The sequence below is a fragment of the Marmota monax genome, unplaced genomic scaffold (assembly GCF_021218885.2).
Source record: "Marmota monax isolate L192 unplaced genomic scaffold, Marmota_monax_Labrador192_F-V1.1 WCK01_AAM20220418_F8-fsc00138, whole genome shotgun sequence".
In the NCBI taxonomy this organism is placed as follows: Eukaryota; Metazoa; Chordata; class Mammalia; order Rodentia; family Sciuridae; genus Marmota; species Marmota monax.
Genome location: NW_026692763.1, coordinates 355,718 through 381,579, shown reverse-complemented (window position 1 = coordinate 381,579; position 25,862 = coordinate 355,718). Strand labels below are relative to the sequence as shown.

The 25,862-nt window shown below is 41.3% G+C and overlaps 2 protein-coding genes and 1 long non-coding RNA gene across 6 annotated transcripts in view; 1 reads left to right on the top strand and 2 right to left on the bottom strand.

The window, feature by feature from the left end:
• Window positions 1–15: 15 nt before the first annotated feature.
• On the bottom strand, window positions 16–9,360 carry Tmem97 (transmembrane protein 97). 2 transcript variants are annotated; one of them, XM_046446975.2, is made up of 3 exons: window positions 9,132–9,360; window positions 2,181–2,325; window positions 16–1,318 (listed from the first exon to the last, which is right to left on the bottom strand). In XM_046446975.2, the coding sequence occupies exons 1-3, from the start codon at window positions 9,246–9,248 to the stop codon at window positions 1,065–1,067; spliced, it is 516 nt and encodes a 171-aa protein (XP_046302931.1). In that variant the 5' UTR covers window positions 9,249–9,360; the 3' UTR covers window positions 16–1,064. The 2 variants fall into 2 exon arrangements, with proteins under 2 accessions (XP_046302931.1, XP_058436008.1); XM_058580025.1 differs by lacking the exon at window positions 9,132–9,360 and adding an exon at window positions 7,052–7,105.
• A 217-nt stretch (window positions 9,361–9,577) lies between these two features.
• Window positions 9,578–22,310, top strand: LOC124094191 (uncharacterized). The gene is made up of 3 exons (XR_006852153.2): window positions 9,578–9,643; window positions 10,682–10,875; window positions 22,154–22,310. It is a non-coding gene; the product is annotated as an uncharacterized LOC124094191 (long non-coding RNA).
• The window catches only part of Nlk (nemo like kinase), a 149,026-nt gene continuing 141,921 nt past the window's right edge, over window positions 18,758–25,862 (bottom strand). For 2 of the 3 annotated variants that reach the window (XM_046446795.2, XM_046446793.2), the window contains 3 exons: window positions 23,894–24,092; window positions 22,824–22,917; window positions 22,115–22,488 (listed from right to left, as the gene is read on the bottom strand). In XM_046446795.2, coding sequence (XP_046302751.1) covers window positions 22,371–22,488; window positions 22,824–22,917; window positions 23,894–24,092 — 411 coding nt within the window. In that variant the 3' untranslated portion in view covers window positions 22,115–22,370. Of the gene's footprint in view, window positions 20,562–22,114; window positions 22,489–22,823; window positions 22,918–23,893; window positions 24,093–25,862 lie in introns of those variants that run through there. The other variant, XM_046446794.2, reaches the window with a different exon arrangement.

The following is a 25,862-nucleotide window of genomic DNA, read 5'->3' as shown; positions in this document are numbered from 1 at the left end:
ACAAAACACATCAGGCAGTGGTCAGCAGCTGCCTTTATTTGGACCAGTCTTACCAGAGTCAGTACCAACAGTCAGACCAGTATGACTTGTGAACAAAAAAGACAAAAAGAGTTGACCAGGACTTTTCGTTTACCCTCTTTAGTGTTGGCCTCAAGTAGATTTAGAGAACCCTGATGGAATGCTGAGCATTAATGTGAAGAGACCTGACGTGCACACGTTGGGCTTGTCACACCCAACTATCCCCAGCCCTAAACAGGGTAGGAATGACCATACTGTATTAGGAAGGATGAAGCTGTCCATTAGGGAGCACACTTCCAGAACAGTCCTTAGATGCCAGACTTCAGAATGAAGGGAACTGTCCCAGGTGGTCTTTAAAAATATACATGTCTAAGATTTGGAAATAAGATGAACAAGGTGACTTAAAATCTCTTGGGATGACCTGTTTAAGAAACAAACACCTTCCAGTCTAACCTGTTTGATTGACAAATCATGCTGAGGCTGAACCTTAGGAAAACCTCTTCTACATAATATTTTCCCTTTTTTCTCCCAGGGGTAGAGGTAGGGCCAAGAAAACATGGTTTTTAATGAATATTAAGGAGGCACAATTTCTAATTTGAATGGTCTGAAACACTCCACTATTTTTGGATTGGTGATTGATAGGCTACAGTGAATCATGAGTCAAAGGTTCAGTCATGTGTATATGCTGTGGGTCAGATGCCTCATGAATGAGTCAAGGAGGCCATGTTTTGAGGGAGCTTACTCAGTTTCTGGTCTGATCCTGCTCTTAGAAATCCTGCAATGGAACTTGGGCACATGATAAGGTATTTGGCACGACTTTTCAACGACAGCCCACTCTCCTTTGCCTGCCACCCCTGCTGATGGATCTGTTCATCCCTTGGAAGATAAAGGTTTGACGTGGCTCCTGCCACCATCTTGCTCTTAAGTACTGCTGTTCGTGTTTCAAATGCTACTGAAGACATGGGTTCAGAGTAGTTTTTCTTGTATTGGGTCAAAAGGGGCAACTGCCCTGTGAATGTCTCTTCCTGGGTCAGTGATTGTTTCCCTCATTTTTTCTTTCTTTTCTCCTCGCGGTAGGGGTTCTTCAACATGAACAACAGAAGTATGAAGGGAACGATAAAGTAGGGGGCATAGATGGCCATGAGGGTTATTCGTTCATGAAAACTCTCAGGACCTACTCCTTTGAAACCACTGGCTTTTGAGAAATCCCCAAATAGAAATGTGGAGAGAATTGGAATTAATGTTGTCAGGGTGTGAACTGAGTAGATGATTGCAGGCATACGGATCCACTTGCAATTTCCTGAAGCAAAGAAAGAGAAAAGGATGGTTAGATCTGTGTATGGCTTCTGGGACATCTGAGATGTTCTTTGCCCTGTCTCTGCTGGCCTGTTCCCTTTCTGTGCTTTTCTCCAGGTAGAAACTCAGAAAAAAATGGAAAACTGGATGTTACACTATCCAACACATAAACTTAGTTGAGAGCTAGGACCCTAGCTCACTGACTTGCCAGAGAAATCAAGAGTGAGGGTCAGAATATAACTCAGCAGAACTCTAGGATAGTAAAACTCCCATTATCCATTTGGTCTAAAATGCAAAGGGAGGTACATCCCTGTCCCAGCACCCGCCTGTGAAGTCATCATATATAGGCAAGAGGCCTACAGTTGGATCCAGTGCCTCTGGTAAACTCCAGTAGGCACTTTCAGCTGTATGAGCTTAGTTACTAAGGACAGAGGTATGGCCTCTTATTTATAAGGGCATTAATTATATAAGAACATGTAAGAATAATTTTTAAATGAGAAGTTAAGCCTTTTATGAATTCACTTGATGCTACTGCTTGTAGGTCAGTATGATACTATTCAAAGTAGAGCAGTAAAGCCAATGGTTGAGAGACTCAATGGTGGGGTCAGGGGATGACAAATTCAATCTCTAAATGTAATGGGAGAGATTTCCAGATAACTGAGGTAGCCATGTGCCTCAGTTGACCAGATGGTCTGAGCCAAATTAATGTCTCTTTACCAGTTTATCCTGATTGCTTCCACCAGATCCTATGGGGCCCTTGTGCAAACTTCAGGGACTATGCCCCTCTATCTTGGAGATACTTTCTCAAAAAATTTCTGGGGCTTGCTTTCTGAGAAAAAAGGAGATTTTCCCCACCATTTACCAACCTTTGAAGAAGGCATATGTTGCAGCGGGAAAGAAGGGCAGCTGAAACAAAAGCTCACAAAACACGAAGGACTTGAACCACACTGGGGTGCTCTGTATCAGAGGGTCTTTGAACTCTTCAGCATACCAAGCCAGCAGGTTTCTGAGCTGAAAACAAGATGATAATCATGGGGAATTACAGCACTTGGCTTGTTCAGCATCTTCAGTTCATTTAGGGATAACTGGTAGTCTTTTACTGTCCAGTCCTTTTGGTGGCAGGTGGCATACCAGCTGGCTTCTGTATCATAGTCTAGCTCTAACTCAAATGTTACCCTCTCTGCGAAGTTTTTCCTCAACTCTTCCAGTCCCTTCTTTATGCTACCCAGAATTTAAGAACTCCATAACAACACAAGTTCAGATTATGTTGCCCACTGTCAAGAACAACAGACGGCTGACACACAGTAGGCTCTCAGGATGTTTGCTAAAGGAAAATGACATTTCTGCTGACATCCTTTTTTTGTAAGGAAACAAGAAATGTGAAAATCATCCTACATTTTCCCTTTCACAATAACTACACCCAACTTCAAATGGCAGATTCCCTCAATGCAGAAATAAGTTGAATTTCTATTTCTTTCTTTTCTTTTTTTGGTGGAGGAAGGTGGTTGTGAGAGGGGAGAGGATAAATCTAACCTACGTGGAGATGTAAATTTGGATACTTTAATATCACAAGTAAGTTCCTCATTGTTTTTAACTTTAGCCCCCCTCCCCATTTTTTTTTTTCTTTGAGAAGACCAGTAGGATATTTGTAGATGAATGAACTGCCTCAAACCATATAGCTGCTAGGTTGTCAAGGCTTGACTTAGTGGTCTCAGCTCTCGTTTGGGCCCCACCCTTATAATCAAATAAGGGGAAGCAGATCCATGCTGAAGTGGCCATAGGCAGAGGAAGGAAGCAGTAGAGTCTGAGATGCCCACTGTGTTTTACAGGAGCCTAAAGCCTAGAGGCTTGGGTTTACTACCAAGGTCTATCACAGTTAGCTTCCAGGAGGTGGCACTGTCCCAACACATGTTTCAAAGCCAAACAGTGTCTTGATATTATGAATGAAGGCAACTCCATCAACTGGGCACTGTCTGCAATCTCAGCAACTTGGAAGACCAAGGCAGGAGGACTACAAATTTGAGACCAGCCTCAGCAACTCAGCCAAGACCCTGTCTCAAATAAAAACAGCTGAGGTTGTAGCTGGGTGGTTCAATCCCCAGAACCTCTCCTGCCCCTCACCTCCCAAAATATAAAGCAACTCCAAGGTTAAGAATTTTATCTTACATTAGAAAATTCAAGGACCTTTCTCCTGTTAATATTTAATCAAAAGATAAAGGTTCACTATTATGAAATAGAGGTAAACATCCAGAAACAAATATTCTATTGGCACAATATTAATTTGAGAAAGGTTCTGTTGACTAGTCTATTGACCAATGATCTCTAGTTTTTTTTTTTGTTTGTTTTTTAATTTTTAATTTATTCTTTAGTTTTCAGTGGACACAACATCTTTGTTTGTATGTGGTGCTGAGGATCGAACCTTGGCCCCATGCATGCCAGGCGAGCACACTACCGCTTGAGCCACATCCCCAGCCCCTCTAGTCTGTTCTTAATGTGAACTCTGAATTCATGGCAAGGTAGTGCCCTCTGCCACCTCCTAAGCACTTTCAGGATAGTAATGTGGTAGGAAAACTCAAAAGGAGTAAGTTTTTGCTCCTCTTCAGGGCTCTGTTTCCTTATCTGTAAAATGAGCAAGTTGAACTAAGTGATTTATGATTTTTTTGTTTTTAGATTTATTTTAAAAAGTATTAGGGAAAACTATGTGCTTTAAAATATTTACTGCATTATGTACAACTATGATGCACTAGTAAAAAACGTGGGGAAAAAAAGGAAAGCAAAAAAAAATTTACTGCAGCGGCATATGGTGACACATGCATGTAATCCTAGTGACTTGGGAGGCTAAGGCAGGAGGATTGCAAGTTTGAATCTCAGCAATTTAGCAAGGTCCTGTCCAAACAAAAGCAACAACAAAACAAAACCCCAACAACCACCAACCAAAACAACAAAAAATACACAACCTAAGCTCAATCCCCAGTATTACAAAAACAAAACAAAGATTTAGCACAGAACTTGAAAGGCATTCTGGTCCACTTGAACTTTATCTTCGATTCACCTATTTCATAAATCAAGGTCGGCTTATTAGGGCACTAGGCTGCAGGATGAGATTAGCAAAACTTAAAAATCTAGTCACTTGGGGCTGGGGTTGTGGCTCAGCAGTAGAGCGCTTGCTTAGCACATGTGAGGCCTTGGGTTCGATCCTCAGCACCACATAAAAATAAATAAAATAAAGGTATTGTGTCCAACTACAACTAAAAAATAACTATTAAAAAAAAATCTAGTCACTTCACTCCCCTAGTAATTAGGAACCACTGCCCACAGGCAAAAACCAACCACCTGATGCCATAACATGAGCTGAACAAAGGGTAGGCAGAAGACAAGATCCAGGCCCCCGGCAGAGTGGCATGGAGCCAGAGGCAGAGCTCTTGGCTGAGTCCTGGCTCTGGACAAGACCCTTAAGTGCACTCCGTATTTCCCCATTGATAAAATAGGGCCAATATTACTGTGGCAACACTTGTCATCTTTAGAACAATTGCTAGCACCTAAAATTACTTGACTGGATGTAATTAATATATATCTGGGGATGTTCAAGTTAATTCTAATAAAAATCTTGGCATGGCATTTTCCAAGTGCGGTGGCGCATGCCTGTAATCTCAGAGGCTTGGGAGGCTGAGACAGGAGGTTCGTGAGTTCAAAGCCAGCCTCAGCAATGGCAAGGTGCTAAGCAACTCAGAGTGAGACGAGACCCTGTCTCTAAAGAAAATACAAAATAGGGCTGGGGATGTGGCTCAGTGGCTGAGTGTCCTTGAGTTTGATCCCTGGTAACCCCTCCCCCCCCAAAAAAAATCTTGGCATGCAACTAACTGGTCATTAATAATTACATATTACTTAAGATCCCTCTCCCCAAAAGAATGTGATAAAATTGTTTCCATTTGGGCTGGGGCTCAGCAGTGGAGCACTCGCCTAGCATGTGCAAGGCGCTGGGTTCGATCCTCAGCACCACGTAAAAATAAATAAATAAAATAAAGGTATTGTGTCCAACTACAACTAAAGAAAATATTTTAAAAAATTGTTTCCATTTATAGCTGACTTACATTTGACTCAAGTCATCACTGATATCCATGAAAATTCACCGGGCTGGGCTGTAGCTCAGCAGTAGTGTACTTGTCTAGCAGGTGTGAGGCCCTGGGTTTCAGCCCTAGCACCACAAAAAGATTCATGGGGCCTGCACTCATGGCTTTCTAAGCCAAAGTTTGCTGTGAAATCTTGTATTTCTCTAATTCTGAACAAGGACAGACACCTACCTGTTTTCATTTTAACAGAAACATTTTATCTAGCGGCAAAGGATACTACAAAATGCTTCCCATGTGTTAACCAATACTAAGTTCTTCTACTGTTTCATAATAAAGAAGGAGTTTTTCCAAGTGATTTGATTGAAACCAACAAGAAATAATTACATAGTTTCTAGCCAGATCCTATCTGCATTGGTTATTAGCCTTTTCAAATCTTTTTATTTTCGATGCTGGGTATCAAGCCCAGGGCCTTGTACATGCGAGGTGCTGGTTACTTGGTTTTTAGTTTACCACTGAGCTAAACTCCCAGATCCAAAGCGGAGTATATTCTGCCCAACCAAAGACACACGTTTAAATGGGGTCTTCATGATGCTGGGCACATTTTAGTAGTATTTTGTAAGTGGTGAGCAAGGATGGGGAATGGCAGAAAGGATAAACCACAGGCTCCTAAGTCAGGAATGGCTACGTGGAGTAACATGTCAATTCCTAAGTATTTAAGGGACCTATCTATTATATTGAGAAATTATAAATAGGCAGCCGGCCTGAATTGTGGCCACACAGGTTTCAAAAACCATAGATAAGGCAATACAAGTAACCTCATAAAAGTAAGGCAGAGGGAGATTTGACCAAATAAAAGAAAGTGGCAATGGGGTGATCTGAAGAAGAGATTAATGTGGTGTGGCCACAAAATGAGGAACACCATTCTCCCATAGAACCTCGGGAAGGAACCAGTGCTAAAGACATCCTTTAAGATTCATTTTGAACTTCTAACCTCCAGAACTGTGAAAGAATAAATCTGAAAGGAACCAGTTTGTGATTATTTGTTCAAGTAGCAGTAGGAAATTACTACAATGTATGCACATGTGGGGATCAAATTCAGGGTCTGTGTACTAGGTGAGTGCTGTACCATCAAGCTCCATCCCTAAACTTACAACTTATGTATGTTTGAGCTTATAATTTAAACTCCTATTTAAAAGCAGAGGCTACAGGTGAGTCAGGGGACTCACCCACTTGGCTAGTTTCTGAAGAACGGGGTAACCAGAGTGTAGCACAATGCTCTTGCTACATACCCGCCTGCGCTTTTCCCATGGAAATGAGGTCAGAAGTCTTCCCAGTTATGCTTAGTTCTAAAAGTGAGCAAAAAGGAGACTTATGGGAGTTGGTATACTTTTGAGTTCTAACCTTTTTGGGAGGGTTTGACCCTGGAAAAGTTGACTCTTCTAGGAAACACAGGGCACATGCAATTTTGTGTACACTACTGCAAGCTCAAGGAGTTCAGATGAAGAATTGCTTTGCAGGGAATGGAGTTGTGGCTCAGTGGTAGAGCGCTTGCCTAGCATGTGTGACACTGGGTTCGATCCTTAGTACCACATAAAAATAAATAAAAAGAAAAAAGAAAAAAACAAAAAACCAAAACTGCTTCACAAACTGGGCATGGCAGCACACACCTGTAATCCCAGCAACTGAGGAGGCTGAGGCAGGATCATCACAAGTTGAAGGCCAGCCTCAGTAATTTAGTGAGCTTGTCTCAAAAGAAAGGACTGGGCATGTAGCTCTTAGGTAAAGCATGCCTGAATTCAAACCCCAAATCTCCAGCACCAAAGACAACTAGTTGATCTGCAGAGAAAAAGCAGTTCAGGAGAAAGTGAGGCAAAAATCAAATCTTTAGGTGGGGAATGGTGGCACATGACTGTTATCCCAGTGACTCTGGAGGCAGGAGGATCTCAAGTCTAAAGTCTTAGGCAAGCCTGGACAACTCGGACTCTGCCTCAAAAAAAAAAAAAAAAAAAAAAGCAGGGATAGGTGGGTGGAGAAAGGAGGACTGGGACTTTGTAGCTCAGAGGTAAAATGCTCCTGGAAAGGAAAGGAAAAATCAAGTCTTTGGGTAGTGGAGTCAGTCTCGCCCTGTTCTATCAAAAGTTTGGAGAAACACAGAATTGAGGGCAGGAATTTCGCAGAAGGAGGTTACATGGCCAAGATAAAGGAAAAACAAAACAAAAACTCAGATAAGAAAACAAACAAAAAACCAAGTGTAGGGGCTGGGGATGAGGCTCAAGCGGTAGCGCGCTCACCTGGCATGCGTGCGGCCCGGGTTCGATCCTCAGCACCACATACAAACAAGGATGTTGTGTCCCCCGAAAACTAAAAAATAAATATTAAAAAAAATTTCTCTCTCTCTTTCTCTCTCACTCTCTCTAAAAAAAAAAAAAACAAAAAAAACAAAAAACCAAGTGTAGCTCTGAATACTTTAAAAGCAAAAAAGATTCTCCAATAGCCAGGAAAGGGGAAGGTGGGTGGAGGGGGGTTGGGGTAGGGATGTGACATTTCACTCAGGTGATCATTCTTACTCAAACCCAAGTATAATGGCAGTGTGAAAGGTGTTGATAATTTATTTACCTTTTTTTTTTTTTTTTTGTATTTGGGGTTTAACTCAGGGGCACTTGACCACTGAGCCTCTTCCCCAACTCTATTTTGTATTTTGTTTAGAGACAGGGTTTCCCTGAGTTGCTTAGCGCCTCGCCATTGCTGAGGCTGGCTTTAAACTCATGATCCTCCTGCCTCAGCCTCCCGAACCGCTGAGATGACAGGCGTGCGCCAATGCCCGCGGCTGGTAATTTATTTATTCTTGAGCTTCGGGTTTTTTTGGTATTGGAAATTGAATCCAAGGGCGCTCTACATTGAGCTACATTCCTAGCCCCTTTTTATTTTCTATTTTGAGGCAGGATCGCTGAGTCGCTTAGGGGCTCGCTAAATTACAGAGGCTGGTTTTGAACTCCGGAGCCTCCTGACTCAGCCTCCGGAGCTGCTGAGATTACAGGCGAGCGCCACCGCGCTCGGAAAGAAAACCACAACTTTGAATCCAACAGGTGTTGAGAGTGGTTCATTCAAACTACTTCCCTCAAACACTGACAACTGACCACAGGTGAAACTATGCAGCATTACACATACTCAGGGAACAAACAAAACGTTTGTACCTTGCAATGTGGGAGAAGGGACTGGGGCAGATGAACAAAAAGCCAGGAAGACGCAGAATGGAAGTCAGGTAAGAAGTGTGTCGGTCACTGGCAGGTCCCAAAGAAGGCGGGAAGGAGAAACGTGTCAGAGGAGGTTCTTTTGGTTATTTTTTGGTGTTGGGGGTGTGTGTGTGTGTGCCGGGGATTGAACTCAGGGACCCTCGACTGAGCCACCTTCCCAGCCCTATTTTGCATTTTATTTAGAGACAGGGTCTCCCTGAGTATTTGGGGTTTAACTCAGGGGCACTTGACCACTGAGCCTCTTCCCCAACTCTATTTTGTATTTTGTTTAGAGACAGGCTTTCACTGAGTTGCTTAGCGCCTCGCCATTGCTGAGGCTGGCTTTGAACTCGCGATCCTCCAGCCTCAGCCTCCCGAGCCTGAGGGATTACAGGCGTGCGCCACCGCGCCCGGCCAGAAGAGGTTCTATGGGACGCCAGGGGACACCCACAGCGCACCGAGGGGTCTCGAACTCGAGGGGCCAGCGGGCGGGGAACCACGGGACACTCCTCACCTTGACCGAGTATAATTGTCGCGGCAGCACCACCTGCAGGTCCAAAAACAGGGTGATGGGGATGTGGGAGAGAAAGTAGAAGCCCAGCAGAAAGTCAAGGCTGCGCTTGACGATCATAGTCCCCTTACTGTGGACGGGCCGGGGGCCGAGGTTCTCTGGGTCCGGACCGGCAGAGCTGGGAAGAAGGCCCGCGCCGTGCAGCGGCGGAGGGATCCCGGGCCGCAGCGGTAGCTCCGCCCCCTTGAAGGGCATGCCGACTGTTCTCATTGGCTGGTGGAGAAGCAGGCGAGGCGCGCCTACAGGAAGCGGGACTCTCTGCGGTGTGCTATTGGCTTCTCCGCGTATAGCTTGAGAGAAGGCGCCCCGCAGACGGTTTCCATTGGTTGCCGGGAGCGCCGCGTGAGAGGGGCGGGGCTCTTGCCCAACACCTAAGTGGGCGCGCGGGAGTCTGGTTGCCAGGAGACGCCTGGTGTCTCGGTGCGGGTCGTAGTTGCAAGGGGCTGCCCGCTTTGGTAACTTTCCTTCAAGATTCCATTCGCCCGCTGAGCTCAGTCGTTTTTACCAGCACCTGTTAAGTGCTGGGCCACGGAGCGTGTGGACTGGAGCTGCCAGTGCACAGTGCGGGTGGCAGAGCGGGGCAGGCCGGGCTTGTGCGATGGCGCTCTCCGCAAGATCCCTGTCCGGCCGGGTTGGGGGTCCAGGGAAACTTGAGAAGGATGCATAGGAAGTAACCTCAGGAGGTAGAATGGACAGGACTTGGTGATTGGCTGTGGAGAATGAGGAAAGATCTGTCTATAGAGGAGAAAGAGTAGATTCATTGCTCACTGAGCAAATATTGATTTTTTATGCAGAACCCAGGTCAGGTTGGAACAGGATGGATGGGGTTGCCATTCACTGAGAAGAGGGGACATAGGGGAAGTGAGTTCAAGGGAAGATGATTCAGTTTTGGCCTTGTTGACACTGAGCAGTCTCTGCAACATCTGGTGGATGCTAATAGGCCGTTGGATGAACCTGTTGGAGACTAGACTTGTGAAACATCAGCGTTTGATGGGAGTCAAATTTTTGAGGAGAAAGCCTAGAGGAGATCCTAAAGCTCCAACCTCAGGAGTCTGAGATGAAGGTGGGCAAGGAGGAGTATGACATCACAGGGAGAAGGGAGGGTCACCTGGGTCAGGGCCACCTGGGGTGGTACCCACCAGTGGCCCTGTTGAGAACAGTTGTGGGGGCAGGGTGGCAGATGGCAGAGTAGCAAGGAATAAGGAAGTTAGGGAAATGGAGGCAGAAAGTGTCATAAAGTGGAGGACAGATCCTCAAAAGAAGGTGTTTAAAGTTTATGGTCAGAGGAAAAAAGAGTAGAAAATATGGCCTAAGGCTTCCAAGAAGGTAGAGGAAGGATTAGGGTTCGGTTTAGGTGGTTTGTGTGCCCCATGGATAGAGGGATGTTTGGCAGTGCTGAGGTGGGTGGTCCTTGACCTGTAGGCCCCATTCTCCTAGGCTGTGCTTTTTTTTTTTTTTTTTTTTTTAAATTTTTTTTAATATTTATTTTTTAGTTTTCGGTGGACACAACATCTTTATTTTATTTTTATGTGGTGTTGAGGATCGAACCCAGTGCTCCGCGCATGCCAGGCGAGCGCACTACCGTCTGAGCCACATCCCCAGCCCCTAGGCTGTGCTTTTCTTCATTGCGAGGTCAGCTCAGCAAAAGGGAGTTGGACTCATCCAGAAGAGGTTCAGGAAAACAAAGGTGATTTGAGGGAGTTGAACAGGAGGGTGGTTGAAGTGATGGAGCATGCAATTCAAGCTAGTTAGGAAGACATTGAGGCCAAAGGGGGCTGGTGACAGAGAAAATGGAGAAGTGAATGGGTTCGAAGCCCTGATGAGGAAGCCCTTCGTGTGATGGGTGTCATTAGCCAGAGGCTGGGAGATTAGGACAAGGGGGTGCAATGTCTGGAATCCTGGTGTCAGAAAGTTCTGCCTGTGGGAGGGTATGACTGAAATGGAATGGGGAGGAAGGTCTTTGGAGATGAGGTCAAGGGACAGAGTATCCAAAGGCCACTTAGGCATGTTTGCGTGAGGAGAAGGCCTTTATGTAATGGCAGTAATCAGGAGGAAGGTGGGCATGGTCTTAGGGATCAGGGAGGCTGGTGACCCTGAGTCTGACCTTGAAGAGTGAGAAAATGAACAGCTGTGTGGAAGCTGAGTTCTGGGGAGAGCCAGGTGCCAATTTCTGCAGAGTCCATGGCTGAGGGGCCTGGAAGGGTTTGGCTGGGGAAGGGGGGTGTTTACCAAGGGAGTACAATTGGCAGGGGGTGAGGAGGCATAGCTGTAGAGGGACGTGGAGGTTCCGTCTGAGTTGGGGAGCAAGGGGGTGAACGACCTGGATGGCTGAACACGCAAAAACACAAAATTCTGACTGGTTCTGGAGCCAGCAGCCTGAGCGAATGAGGGGCGTTCAGTGCTGTTTTTCCTGCTCCAGAGAAGATCTGAGTCCAGGGGGAAAAAAACTTCCCTTTAGGGAGGTTGAGGTAGGGATAACTCAGATCCAGCTGCGGCTTTTTCTAGAAAAAAAGGCTGGTGTCTGAGGAATCTTCGGTCACCTGAGGAAATTGTTGTTTATGAACTAAGGCCTTGAAGGCAAGTTGGTCCTTCCTGCCCTCCACTCTGGCCTTCAATTCTGTCTGTAAGCTTCTGCCTCTTCCCCTTCTCCATATCATTCACTTGTTAGAGACTATGAAGAGCTGAGATGGCCCCCTCCAGATAATTGAGGACCTAATACCTCATGAAGAAACTGAGGATCAGAGAGGTATCATCCCAGCTCACAAAACTGGTAATAAGGCAGAGAGTAGAACCTGTGTCCTAAACCCCAGCTTGTCTCTTACAAGGGTGGAGTAGTGTTTGGTTCAGGGCTTCTATCTCTGGGGCAGGGCAAGTGCCTCCCCTATAAGGTCCCCAGACCCTCCCGATGAGGGAAGATAGGGCCCAGGAGAAGCTTGAACAGGTAGGAAAGGGCCTGCATGTGCCAACTCCACCCCCAACACCCTGAATGGCTTTAAGAACGGGGCAGCATATTTTAATGAGCATGGGAGTACAGACCCTTGTACTCCAAGTTGATTATCACTGCTTGCTGGGGGAGGAGTGTAGGGCCCTAAGCTGGCATTTGCCCAGGGAACATGGTAACTGTACAGCTGTCAGTGTGACTGCAACTGAAAAAACATCTTGCCCAGCCAAGTTTGTTATCTGTAGATAAAGATTTTCAAGGTCAAGCACTTTCACTGGAGGGCCCCTTCATACACACACATACAAATCTCTCCAATTGTTCCTTCTGTTTGAAATTCCTTTAGCGGGAGAACTGTGGTTCTTGACTTGATGAGGTCAGATCAGTCTTGGAATGCAAATGGTCCTGGGAGAGATCAGCTGAGGAGGACACAGCTAATCTGCAGTCATCACACAAAAGCATGTGTCCTTAGGAGAAGAGACTATGTTTAGGACCTTTTGAAATTTATTTGCATTATGACAAGACAATCATCATCAGCTCAACACTGGACACTGTGCTGGTGCAAAGGGGATTCTAGCTATTTTCCTTCACTTTTCTACTTAAAATGCACCCACCCTTCTTACTCTATCCCCACCTACCTCCCTACATCCTTCTGTATTTTAAGGCCCTGTTGAAAGCCAACCCCTCCCCATTACCACCACCTCTTTTTTTTTTGGTAATAGAGATTGAAACCAGGGTCACTCTACCACTGAGCTTCACCCCAAGTCCTTTTTTATTTTTATTTTTTACTATTTTTTTAAGTTGTTGATGGACCTTTATTTTATTTTTATTTGGTGCTAATAATCTAACCCAGTGCCTCATACATGTTAGGAAAGCACTCAACCACTGGGCTACGACCCCCACCCACCCTTTTTATTTTTTGAGACAGGGCCCTAAGTTGCCTAGGCTGGCCTTGAACCTGTTGATCCTTCTGCTTTGGCCTCCTGAGTCACTAGAATTACAGGCATATGCCGTGTGCTTCCCCCCACCCCCATTGTCTGAATTTAGCGGCTCTGTCTCTGAACATGTTTCCCACTAAATCTCAGGTTCCTCACAAACAAGCATTGTGCCTTATGAGCCTTGATTTATTAAAACAAAGCTGGAGTCATTGTTGAATGAACTAAATAGAGAAATTAATCCTCTGCCACATGTAGTCAGATACTTAGGATAAGGAACAATGGGTCTCAGCCAGCCAAAGGCATGATGTAGATGAATCAAATTTCAACAGGTTCTGGTGTTATGGAAAGTGGTATAAACTGGAAAGCTATGTGACTCCCCAATCAGCAGATGGCTTCACGCTTCAAAACTGAACTAGCAGGTTCTCATTCATAAGACTCAGAATCTCTCTTGAGATCTGTGGGTTTCACTGAGGTAGTGGGCAGTTGGCCACCTGGCTTTAGGCTGTCTTGCATGGTCCCCCTATTTTTGGTACTGAGGATTGAACCTGGAGTGTTTTATTACTGAACTACATCCCCAGCCCCCCCCCCCCTTTTTTTTTTGAGAGAGGGTCTCATCAAGTTGCTTAGGGCCTTGCTAAATTGCTGAGGCTGACCTCGAACTTACATTCCTCTTACCTTGGCCTCCCAAGTGCCTGGGGATTATAGGTGTGTGCTACTGTACCAGGCTTCTGCTCATTTTGAGGAAATGGGAAGTATACCACATCACCTCTGTGATAGTTTTTCACAGAGTATCTTGAGTAATATTCCATTTCACATTTTTTAAAAAAATGTTTGAAACATTGGGAAACAGACAAATCCAAATCTTTGTGGAACTTTGTACGTCATAATTGGCTTTGCCCTTTCATAAATTACAGTGTCACGAAATAAGAAGGGGTAGAGGGAGGGACTCTCCTGTATTAAAACACACTTAAAAAGACATGACAACCAAATGTAAGATGTGATCCTAAACTGGATTCTGAATTGAAAGGGTAATACTTATAAATGAAATGAGGGACAACTGGATAAATTTGAATTTATGTGCTTGACATATTGGGTAACATATCAGTTGTTGAATTTCTTAGACATTTTTCATGATGGGCTGGAGATGCGTCTCTGGTAGAGCCCTAGCACTGAAAAAAAAATGGCATGATGATGGAATTATACTAATGTAGAATAATGTCCTTGTTTTTAGAAGATATATTAGGGTGAGTTTTCAGCAAAAACAAGAAAGTACACATAATTTGTATACAAAATATACACACATATTTGTATATGGATAAACTGATAAGGGAGATGTGGCAAACTGATTAAAATTGGTAAATCTAAGTGAAAGGTATATGAGTTTTGATTATATTATTTCTTTCTCTTTTCTAAAGGCAGAGCAGAGATAGCCAGGGCTAACAAGCCTAACTCTCACGGAAAACAACAACAGAAGGGCTCGGGTGTAGTTCAGGGGTTGAGAGCTTGTCTAGCATGCTCAAGGCCCTGAAGATGGGTTTTTTTTTGGGGGGGGTATTCCTTATTAAATTGGCACCATCAACTGTAAATTTTTTATGATTCCCACTTACCCTCAAGAATTTTTAAACTATATATATATATATATATATATATATATATATATATATATATATATATTTTAGTTTTTGATGGACCTTTATTTTATCAATTTGTATGTGGTGCTGAGAATCGAACCCAGTGCCTCACACATCCTAGGCAAGCACGCTAACACTGAGCCTCAACCCAACCCCTTAAATTATATTTTTTAGGACTTTAAGCTTTGTTATAAAATCCTGAAGAATACATTAAAAAAATGAGTCCAGCCAGGTTGTAGGATATAATATCAATACATAAAATACTTAGGGATAAATTTAACAAGAAAATGCAGATTTATATAGTGAAAACTGTAAAATATTGTTGAATGAAATGCTAAATAAATGGTGAGAGCCCGTTTACAGATCAAAACTTATTACTAAGATGACAATATTCCACAAACTGATCTATAGACTCAGTGAAATCCCTATTAAATTTCAGCTGGCTTTTTTGTAGAAACTGACAAACATCTTAAAATTGATATGAAACTGCAAGGGACCCAGAATAGCCAAAATCATCTTGAAAAAGAACAAAGCTGAAGGACTCACACTTCCCAATTTCAGAATTTACTACAAACCTATAGTAATCAAGACAGTTTGGTACTGGCATAAAGACAAACACAAATCAATGGAATAGAATGGAGATGCAGAAATAAACTACATTTATTTACAAATTTTTTTTTTTTTTGCAGTAGTGGGAATCAAACCTAGGGTCTTGCGCATACCAGGCAAGTGTTCTACCTCAAATCTTTTTGTTTTGAGACAGAGTCTCACCAAGTTGCCCAGGCAGGCCTTGAATTTGCCATCCTCCTGCCTCAGCCTCCAGAGCAGCCGGGATTACAGATGCGTGCTATCAAACCTGGTTTCAGTTGATTGTTTTATGTCCCTTAAAATGGTTTTATTTAGAAGAGATTGAAAATATATCGCCTAATGGTTAAACATCTTTCCATCTGCTGAAAAAGCACAACTTGTATATAAAATTTAAGTGGCATTGAGTATATTCATTGTTGTCCAACCAGCCATCCCCACTATCAATCTCCAGAATATTTTCATCATCTCAAAATAAAATCCTACACCCACTAAACAGCCACTTCCCAATCACCCCAGGCTGTGATAACCACCATTCCATTTTGTGTTCCTGAGTGTGTTCTAGTACTACTCATATATGTAGTACTATACGGTACTTGTGCTTTTGTGTTTGACTTATTTCATTTAGAATAATGTCTAGAAGGTTAGTCTGTGTTATATATTAGAATTTTCCTTCCTTTTAAAGCCTGAGTAAATATTCTGTTGTATATATGTCACATTTTGTTTGTTTATTCCTTGATGGGCATTTGAGTGGTTTTCATCTTTTGGCTATTATAAATGCTAGGAACATGAGTGTACAAATGTTTGAGTCAGTTTTCAACTCTGTTATGTATGTTGTCAGAAATGGAATTGTTAGATCAAATGATAATTCTGTTTAAATTTTTTTTGGAGGAATTGGCATGCTATTTTCCATAGCAGCTGCACCATTTTTCATTCCTACTAGCAATGTACAAGGGTTCCAATTTCTCCACATCCTTGCCAACATTTGTTCAATATTTAAAAACTCTTTGCTTTAAATATATTTTTGCCAGAACTGTGTAGCTGCAGATTCAGGCTAACTATGGAAAATGTCTACCATATAAACTAAATGGAAAGCCCTCATTGGCAAAGCAAGCAGTCAAAACAGATTTCCCTTCTGTTGGAAAAAGTCAGCCTTCATTTTATGTGTTTCTACAAAAAATATCTCACTTCTCAATTCTAAGACAGAGAGTTGTGTCATGAATTTGCTGCCTGGGTGAAATACTGCCAGTCTCAATATTTCTTCTTTTTTGGTAGTGGGTTCACCTAGGGGTACTTTAAGTGCTCTATCTTACATCCCCAGCCTAAGGTCTTTGTGAACAAAAACTGCTTAAAGTTGCCCCTTTACTTGGCAATCCAGGGTTTTTTTTAATACCCAGGAACATTGTGCCATTATATTATATAAGATATGTAAGTGTATATCTTTCTTTTGTAAGTGGGAGAAGTGGGATGTAGGAAAACATAGTGATGTTGATTTTTTTTTTATTAGTTGTTCAAAACATTACAAAGCTCTTGACATTGATGTTGATTCTTTAAACCCAAAGAATATATGTGCCCATGTACTTCTTGAGTCTTCATTTTACCCTCGCGGTACATATCTCACTTTAAAGAATGCTACTCTAATTTGTTTTCTTCTCCTGCACCCACCATTATTAATGTTTTATGCAGTTAATGTTTGCTGAGTTCTTACCAATTTCTTTGTTCACCAGTTCTGCACTGGAGATCCGCTTTTAGTTACTCTTTTCTTTATTTTTAAGTTGTTTAGACTGCCATTGAAATTGCCATCCTCCTGCCTCAGTAGCCTGAGTTACTGGGAGTACAGGTATGCACCATGGTGCTGGGCTTCTTTCCTTTTTCTTGAAGTAAAAGAATTCCCCTTTAGAACTACCTGGGGTGGGGGGAAGGGGGCTCTGCTGATGGTTCACTAAATTTGTTTACTAAAAGTATCTTGAGTTGTCTTAAATTTTGCAATTCTATTTTTTAATGTTTTTATTTTAACACAAAAGTTATATTTTAAGTGATATACTATAAGGGGAAAACAAAATAAAAATTCTAGAGAAGAAATTATCTTCATCTTCTGTGATCTTAAACTATAAACAAACTATAGTTGATTACAGCCCTACTTTATATGTCTACACTGACTGGTTTTAGAAATTCCACATTTTGTAATTCCAACAGATTGTGATAGATAACTAAGACACAAATCCCTTGATTTGATAAGCAGTTTCCAATGGGAGTAAGTTTGTATATATTCTCTAGTATCTACTACCTATGAAGAACTTTGGTTTCAAAGTTATATGTGTGCTAGGTGCAGTGGCACATGCTTGTTATCTCAGCTACTCCAGAGGCTGAGATAGAAGGATCATAAGTTTGAGGCCAGTTCAGGTGCCTTAGCAAGATCCTGTCACAAAATAAAAAAGGCTGGGGATGTAGCTCAGTGCTAGAGTGCCACTGGGTTCAATCCCCAGCAGGATACAAAACATACAAAAAGAGGTTATATATGCAATTCAAAATGCTCCCTTGTAAATGATGAGACAGGGTTCTTATTTAAACATTACTGATATCAACAAAGCTTTCTTATACACAATTACTGCACCTGGTATTCAAAGTTTACTGAACGATGGGGCTTTGGTTATAGCTCAGTGGTAGAGTGCTTGCCTAGTACGTGTAAGGCTCTGGGTTCAATCCTCAGCACCTCATAAAAATAAAGGTATTGTGTCCAATAAGAAATATATTTTAAAAAACAAAGTTTATTGAACGGATAAATGAATAAACTAATATAAGATTTTATATTAATTTATATGAGTTAAAATAGTCAATGCTTGTTCCCTCCCCGCCTCCTATGTCTGGGGGAAAAATCATTCATTTTGCTAAATCAAGAGAAGACAGGGAGAAGGAAATGCCACCTGCAAACTCAAGAGTAAAACTACTTGGTCCACCTCAGGGAAAGTATTCTGAAGTCAAGCAGTCTGGTTTCAGGTCTTAAGTACACTGCCCCAGAGCTGAGACTTCTTCCTGAGCTCGAAGTGCCTTTGGGCAGCTAGGGACAGGACACAGGAAGGAAGAGGAGGGAGAGGGTCAAGTACCTTTGCTAGTTGGCTTCACCCAGAGCAATCTACTTTTATTTATTGTACTGGATTTCAATATAAGGTATGATTTCACATGAAAATTGGGTTCTTTGCTTCAAAAGAAAAGAAGTTTGAAAACCATAGATTGAGACTCTGGAACGATTGCCATATTGTATATATTTAAACAACATCTTTGATATGGGTTAACTAAGCTATCAATATGTTTTTTGGTCAATCTTAAGTTTCTGGAAAAAACAAAACAACTAATGTCTTTTAGGAAATATAAATAGTGGAAATATAAATAACAAATATCTCAAAACTGCAAAGTTGGGACACAAGCTGTACTAAAAAGCAAACAAAGGAAAGAAATGGAAATAAAACAGATGACACATCTTTTTCAAATGTCACATTTAATGTTTTCACCACTGTACTTCAAATCTACATTGTACAAAGTGACCAGAAAGTGTGCCACGGTAATTGACCAACCTCTGAGATTGTACCTTTCACACCAGTGTCGTCTCGGGCTCTTTTGATACTAAACACGTTTCTCATTCAAGTGAATTGAAATGCTTCAGTTGGGTTGATTCTCAGGAGCCTCATAAAAAAAAAACAAAGATATTGCACCATCTTTGTTTAGTAATTCATTGTTTCTTTCACAGCAAATAATTACTTCATTGAAGTTAAAACTTCCAAACATAACTTATTAATAGTCTTCAAATTCAGCTCAGATCACTCAAGTTGAAAATACTCTGCTAAATACAGATAACTTACAATAACTTTAACAGTTAATTGTCCATAACACACACCAAGGTTTTTTCCTAGACCAATTTTAAGACGATCCTTTAGTACTCCTCGTACAGGTGAAAAACGATCTTCAATTTTCTTGTCTTTTTATTTTTAATATAAAAGTTGGAAGGGACATTCAAGTTTCAAGTCTCCACATTGAACTTAAAAAAAAAAAATAGTCATCATCAGCATGTGGAGGTAAACAAGCCAAGTTGTATAACTCCAGGAGGTAGAGGCCTTCAATTTGTATTCATATATACATATGCACAGAAGAATTCAGTGTTCCAACAGAAAAAAGAATTTGTCAAAAAGTAATAAGTTATTTACTACTGTGACATTTCCAGACTCCCACAGCTTTGCTAAGGACACAAACACATTTGACATAATTCCCTATGTGCCTTTTTTGTGGCTTTAAATGTATTAAAAATTTGTTTTTGTCTTTTATTTATTATTTTTCACTGTCCAGTGCAGGAAAAGTCTCACAAAATTTCACAGACCTAAAATGTGCAAGCTAATTCTCTTGCTATACAGCAATGTTGGAATTCTTTTGAAATTAGCCCAGAAATGAATTATTTACACACATGAAAGATGCATGCTTGGGGTTCTTTTATGTAAGAAAGAGCAGAAAAACTTCTAATAAAAATAGATTAAATATATATATATATATTTATACTGGGTAAGGAAAACAAAAGTTTAGTCTCTCCTAGTCACAAACTCATTCTCTCTACCCACAACATTGGTTTTTAGACAGCACACATCACCATCACAGCTCTAATGAGAAGCTAATTATAGGGCTTGATCATTAGGTGGCATGCCCCTCCTCCCTACCCCCCTCCCCCAGGCACAGCCACGATCAGCTCACGTGGCTCCATGATTGGTCGCAGGCAAGATTTCTAGATTCTTTAGTTTTAGAAAACCCCAAATCTTTAGGAATGGCTCAAATATCAAAATGTATGACTGTCCTTTGTGTGTGTGTGCGTGCATGTGTGTGTGTTGAGTGTATGTGAACAATCTCACTTCATTTAAAAAAAAGAAAAACAAAACAAAAACCCCAAACTCCCAAATTTGGTTCAATTCTCGTTTGTTCTGAGGTGAGCCATAACAGCTGCACTAATTCATAAAACATGTGCAACTCTGGGTAAAATATTTTTTTCTTCTAAAAGCACAACCACTTTACAAGATTAAAAGTCTAGTAACATTTCTAAATATTATTCATATCATACAAGTAGTGGTTGTTAATTTAAAACTTCATTAGTAAAATTACAGTACAAGCATGATTAACCTCCAGAATTGCAAATCCCAGACTCCAGTGGAAAGCTACATTACATCTTCAGTAGTACATTATCTTCCACTGTCACTCCCACACCAGAGGAGATGGGGGCATCTCAGACGGCTGAGCAACAGTGGAACTGGAAGAAAACAGAGATGATAAAATTAGTTGTAACACCACAGTGGGCAAAAGGGCAATCCACTATGCCTGTTTTCTTCTCTTTATTTAAAAAAGCTTGTAGAGTTCATTTCTGGATTTTTGTTTCTTTAATTTCTTTAAAGTTGAATGCTCCAAATTGTTCATTTAAGTGAGGAGATATGGTACAGTAGTTAACATATGGGCTTGAAAACATGTTTACTAGTTGCATGGCACTGAGCAAGCTCCTTAATCTTTCCTCATTGGAAAATGATCATGCTGTCTACCTCAGAGGACATTCTGATGTATAATTGAGATAATGTATATAAAGTGTGTTCCATGACGTCTATAATATAAAGTAAATGGTGGCTATCATAATAATGTCTATATTCAAAGTAACCATAAAAGATACAGAATTGTCTATTTAAAAGTAGCCTCTAGAAGTAGTGACTTTAAGTGGGGACCAGTTTTGAAGGAGCCTCATAGCACTATTTTATCGAGTATTAATGGAATAGTAGAATAATCATTTAGCATTTGTTATCCACAGAACTGTTATTAGATACTTCCCACCTCTAAGGTTGCTAATCAAATTATAATTAGGGTGGGGTAGTCATTTTGCTTCCCCAGGCCCAGGTTACCAATGATTTGCACCTAGAAGGGTCACTGACTCTTTTTTTTAAAATACCTTTATTTATTTATTTATTTTTATGTGGTGCTGAGGATCAAACCCAGGGCCTCACGCGTGCTAGGTGAGCGCTCTATTTCTGAGCCACAACCCCAGCCAGGTCACTGACTCTTACGGGAAAATATTAAAACAATGTAATTTTTAAAAAGCCAGAGAAATAAAAATTGCAAATTAATGTCTCTTTCTGTAGAAACAATAAATGGAAGAAATGAAAGACATCTGATTTTACAAATTTTAAACAAATATTTCTTGACTTTGATTTGACAAATTCAAACAACTTTAATATCATGTATGAAAAGACAGAAGCAGGGATGGGGAAAAGGAAAGGGAGAAAGACAGGTGGAAAATAAAGGAGACTGTGGGGTCTCTCAGATCCAAACCCACTCTTTGTCCTGCTTTAAGTGATACTGGAGCCAGATCCTGTACTTCTTTCTCCCTCCTTTGCTAACTGGCTTAATGGTAGCCTTGGTCAACAGAGGGCGCTGGAAGGGCACTGCTGGGCTGTCACATTAGGAAGCAGCTTCCCTTCCTGCTTCTGGTGTGTGGCTGTTTTTTTATTGTTGTTGTTTTGTTTTGTTTTAAAACACAGAAGGCCTGGTTTTGGTTAATTCAAACTCTCTGGCAAGTTTCTCTGCAATCCAGCAGACCTCTTTGAGGGGCCAATTCTTCCCACACCTTTTGGCATATCTCTTCACCATCCTTAAGCTGTGGGTTCCTATGGCAACTTTACCCTCTTCAAAGAGATCCTTGGGCGGAGGGGCCTCTTCTAAGTTCTTAATTTCTTCCTTCACTCTCAGTCTATACAGGAAGTAGTTGCTTTCTGTATTTGCTATTTCAGGATCCTTTCGAATCCTTCTTAGTCGTTAATCATGTTTTTCTTTTTTTTTTTTTTTTTAATATTTATTTTTTAGTTTTCGGCAGACACAACATCTTTGTTTGTATGTGGTGCTGAGGATCGAACCCGGGCCGCACGCATGCCAGACGAGTGTGCTACCGCTTGAGCCACATCCCCAGCCCATGTTTTTCTAATTAATAAATCTTGTTATTAAAATTTCCCCATTCATATTACTGGAATGATTTCTTTCTCCTGATTGGACCCTGACTGATATAAGGAGTTAGGGGGAAAGATCAAGAAAAGGAAAGGACAAAGAAATAGAGCCTGAGCTTGCGAAGTTCCAGAGTAGGTTCATAGTTCTCTAAAAAGCTTCTTGGCTTCTCCTCTAAATAGGCCACACTAGCAGTCCACCTGTAAAGAAAAATAAATTTCCTGCTTGCAGTTATTATGAAGTGGGACCAAGATGACCATGTCTAATCTATGCTGCTGCAGGAAGACATCATACATGACCAGGCAGCATGAGAGTCATCTGGGAAAAAACTGCCAAAGCAACTGCAGTGAATTGGCACCAGTGTAAAAACAATGCTCACATTTTTAATCTTATGACTGAAGCCAAAGTTCACAACAAAAACTTTCTGTTGGACCTTTTATCTGTGTTATCTCAATAAAAACAGAAAGTCGCTGAATAACAAAATCACAATGGCATCCTTTTAATTCTAAAGAGAATATTAGAATTACACAGTTACCTAATAAAGCTCTTAAAAGCAGCAGACTGAGGGTTGATGCAGAGAGGCACTCTGTTTCCTTTCTGCTGTTCCAAAATGAACTGGTGAATAATTTCTGTGAAGAAAACAAACATCATGCAATCCATTGCCAATCTGCAGGACTGGGAGCAGTGAATTCTCAGCTACCTCTAGCTAGCATCTGAATAGAATTTCCTTCTGGTTTACTTAAATCTGTCTTACACATCAGCAGAATCCAGCTGAACTCTCCTAAAACCAAAATAATAGTTGTTGCTGCACATAGGTAAAAAGCCCAGTAGTGGCTTATACAGACTGGAAACCCCAGCAGTGGGAAAAGTAAAATGGTCTAGAAGTTTGAGAGACTCCATATGGTTCATGTTACAAGTGAGCTCTTATAAATTGCTGGTAATTATTACCTTTTAGAAGATCACTTAAAAACTTCACTTTGTGTTTAGGTACATAGTTTTGGCTGGTTACTGTGGGGCTGAACTTTTCTTCTAAAATGTCCTAGAGCAGACACTAAAATCATTCAGAATTTTAAATCTCATCACCTCTACCCTGACCCCAACAGAAGATCACAATGTGTAGTAAATTATCAGAAATTCCCTTCCCTTGTTACTAATTTAGCCGCACCCCCCCCCCCCCGCCCCCGCCCCCGCCGTTTTTTAAGTGGTGACCAAAGGGCCTCAGGCATCATGCTGGGCAAACACTCTGAGCAACACCCCTAGTCCCCTTAGTGGATTTTTATCCTCTTAAAAACTTCATATTTATATAAAAAGGCCAACACATTTCATTTGATGAAATGGCACTGAGTTTGTACAAATTAAATATATTTTCAGTCACAATCATTAAAACTTTGAAAATAAGAACAAAATCTCATTCCTTTGGCCTACCTTCCCCTGGATGTAAGCACTTTTATAACCCACATAGCTTTATTGGCATATACTCCTTGGACAAACAGCAATGGTTATAAAATAAACATGGAGGAGCCTTGGACAGCATCCAAACCCTGGATTTCTGGTCACATTGTAAAAAATGTTACTAGTCATCTGAAGGCCAAAAAAGACACTCACCTTTGACCTGTCGGACAGAACTGAGGTTCTTCTCAAAAGTGTCATCAAATTTGGGATTGGTGACGGGCTCAAAGTCACTGGTATAAACTCTTCCAGTAGAGGTGGAAAAGCAACATTTACACATACACGTGTGATATCTTAGTCGCCCTTCATCTAGGTAGGGGTGGGCTAAGGCATCCTTAGCGGATATTCTTTTTGACTGAAATCAAATTTAGAGACCAGCACATCAACACTACAGATAAGCATGACTGTCTATATAGGATCTTTCACAAGACAGTTACTGCTTTATACAGCTTATACTTAATATTCACAACATTCTGTGCAAAGAGGGATAATTGAATTTAGAGGCTGGTAACAGCAGAAAGAGGGAGTATATGATTTAGGACAACAAACTATTATCTACTACAATAAAACACTTAGGAAGTTATCAGAATTTTAGCAGAAAAGAACTTCTATCTTGAAATAGGTCTATACAGGGTCAAAAGTGACAAATATAATAGTATTTAAATATATACTGAATATATACTGTTTTGAAAGGGTAAGTTGACATCTTATTTAATTCTTTTCTTTCTTTCTTTTTTTTTTTTTTTACTATTTAAACATTTTTGACAGAACTGGGGGGGGGGGGTTAAATCCAGGACCACTCGCATGCTAGTCAAGTGCTCTATCACTGAGCTAAATCTGCAGGCCTTTTAATTTTATTTTGGGTCAGGGTTTTGCTAAATTGCCTTGGCTGAGCTTGAACCTGTGGTTTTCCTGCTTTAGCCTCCTGAGTGGCTGGGATTACAGGCCAGTGGTACAACATAAACTTACAATTTAAATAAGAGCCTATGATTTCCAAATGTGTCCATATTTGGAGGAGATGTGATCATGCTTGCAGTTTGACAAAGTTGCTGGAAACTTTTATTCTCCTTGACTGTTGAATAGATTGGACAAAAGCACATCTAAAAGCTGCTGGAGTTAGGTAGAATACAATGGTCTTAAATGCCATGTTGTGAAAGAGAACTCAGGCTCACTAGTAGAGAAGTGGCCTATTCTGTGGGTTTCTGGCACTTTTGATCAGAATACTTAATATGCTAGTTTCAGGCTTGCTAACCCATAAACTTCTTTTTTTTTTTTGAAACAGGGTTTCACTTTGTTGCCCAGGCTGGGCTCCAACTTGCAAGCCTCCTGCCTTAGCCTCCTGAATAGCTAGGATTGTAGGCGTGTGCCACTGTGCCCACCTAACCCATAAACTTTTAAACTCATTACTCCTTTAAAAAATTAAACAAAATAATCATCCCTCCTCAGTGCTCAGTGGACATATAAATATTACTGGGAGAAAAATGAATTTTATAGGATTTAAGGATGGAGTCCATGGCACAAAGCAAACAAAAACTGACACTTGGCCCTGCTTTCAGTATGACCTAGCACTTCGTGTAACACAATTTTAAAAAGAAAACAATTCTACATTCAAATAAGTAAAACATAACTGGACCATTCTGATTGGTTCTAGTCCCCCAAACAATAAAATGTGAGACATTTCTCATAAATCTGGATTTCCCCAAAACACTTTTTATCTTTGATTTTTTGCTATGCTGATATGCTAAAAGGCATGTCATGACCTTTCAAGATAAGCTAAATACAAAACAAATTTACTGTTTATTTAACATGAAGAGACAAACACAAACTTGGTAACCTTGTTTTTTGCTTTTGTTGTTGTTGCTTTCCTTTCAATACCTGTGTATTCGGTGAGCCAGTTCTTCTGAAATCTGACTGCCTGGCATTCTTAGCAAGTAAGCCTTTTCTTTTTCTAAAAACATGAGTCTTCCTTTGGCAGCTGTTCCTGGAGCTAAAGATCCACTGGGAGAGGTCTAGTGTTTTACCCCAAAGGAGAAACAAGCTGGCCGACAGACACTATACCCACTGTGTTGGTCCTGAGCCCCTCTGGCCCTTGCTCCCCTTTTCTTGATGCCTCTGATCAGTCTCA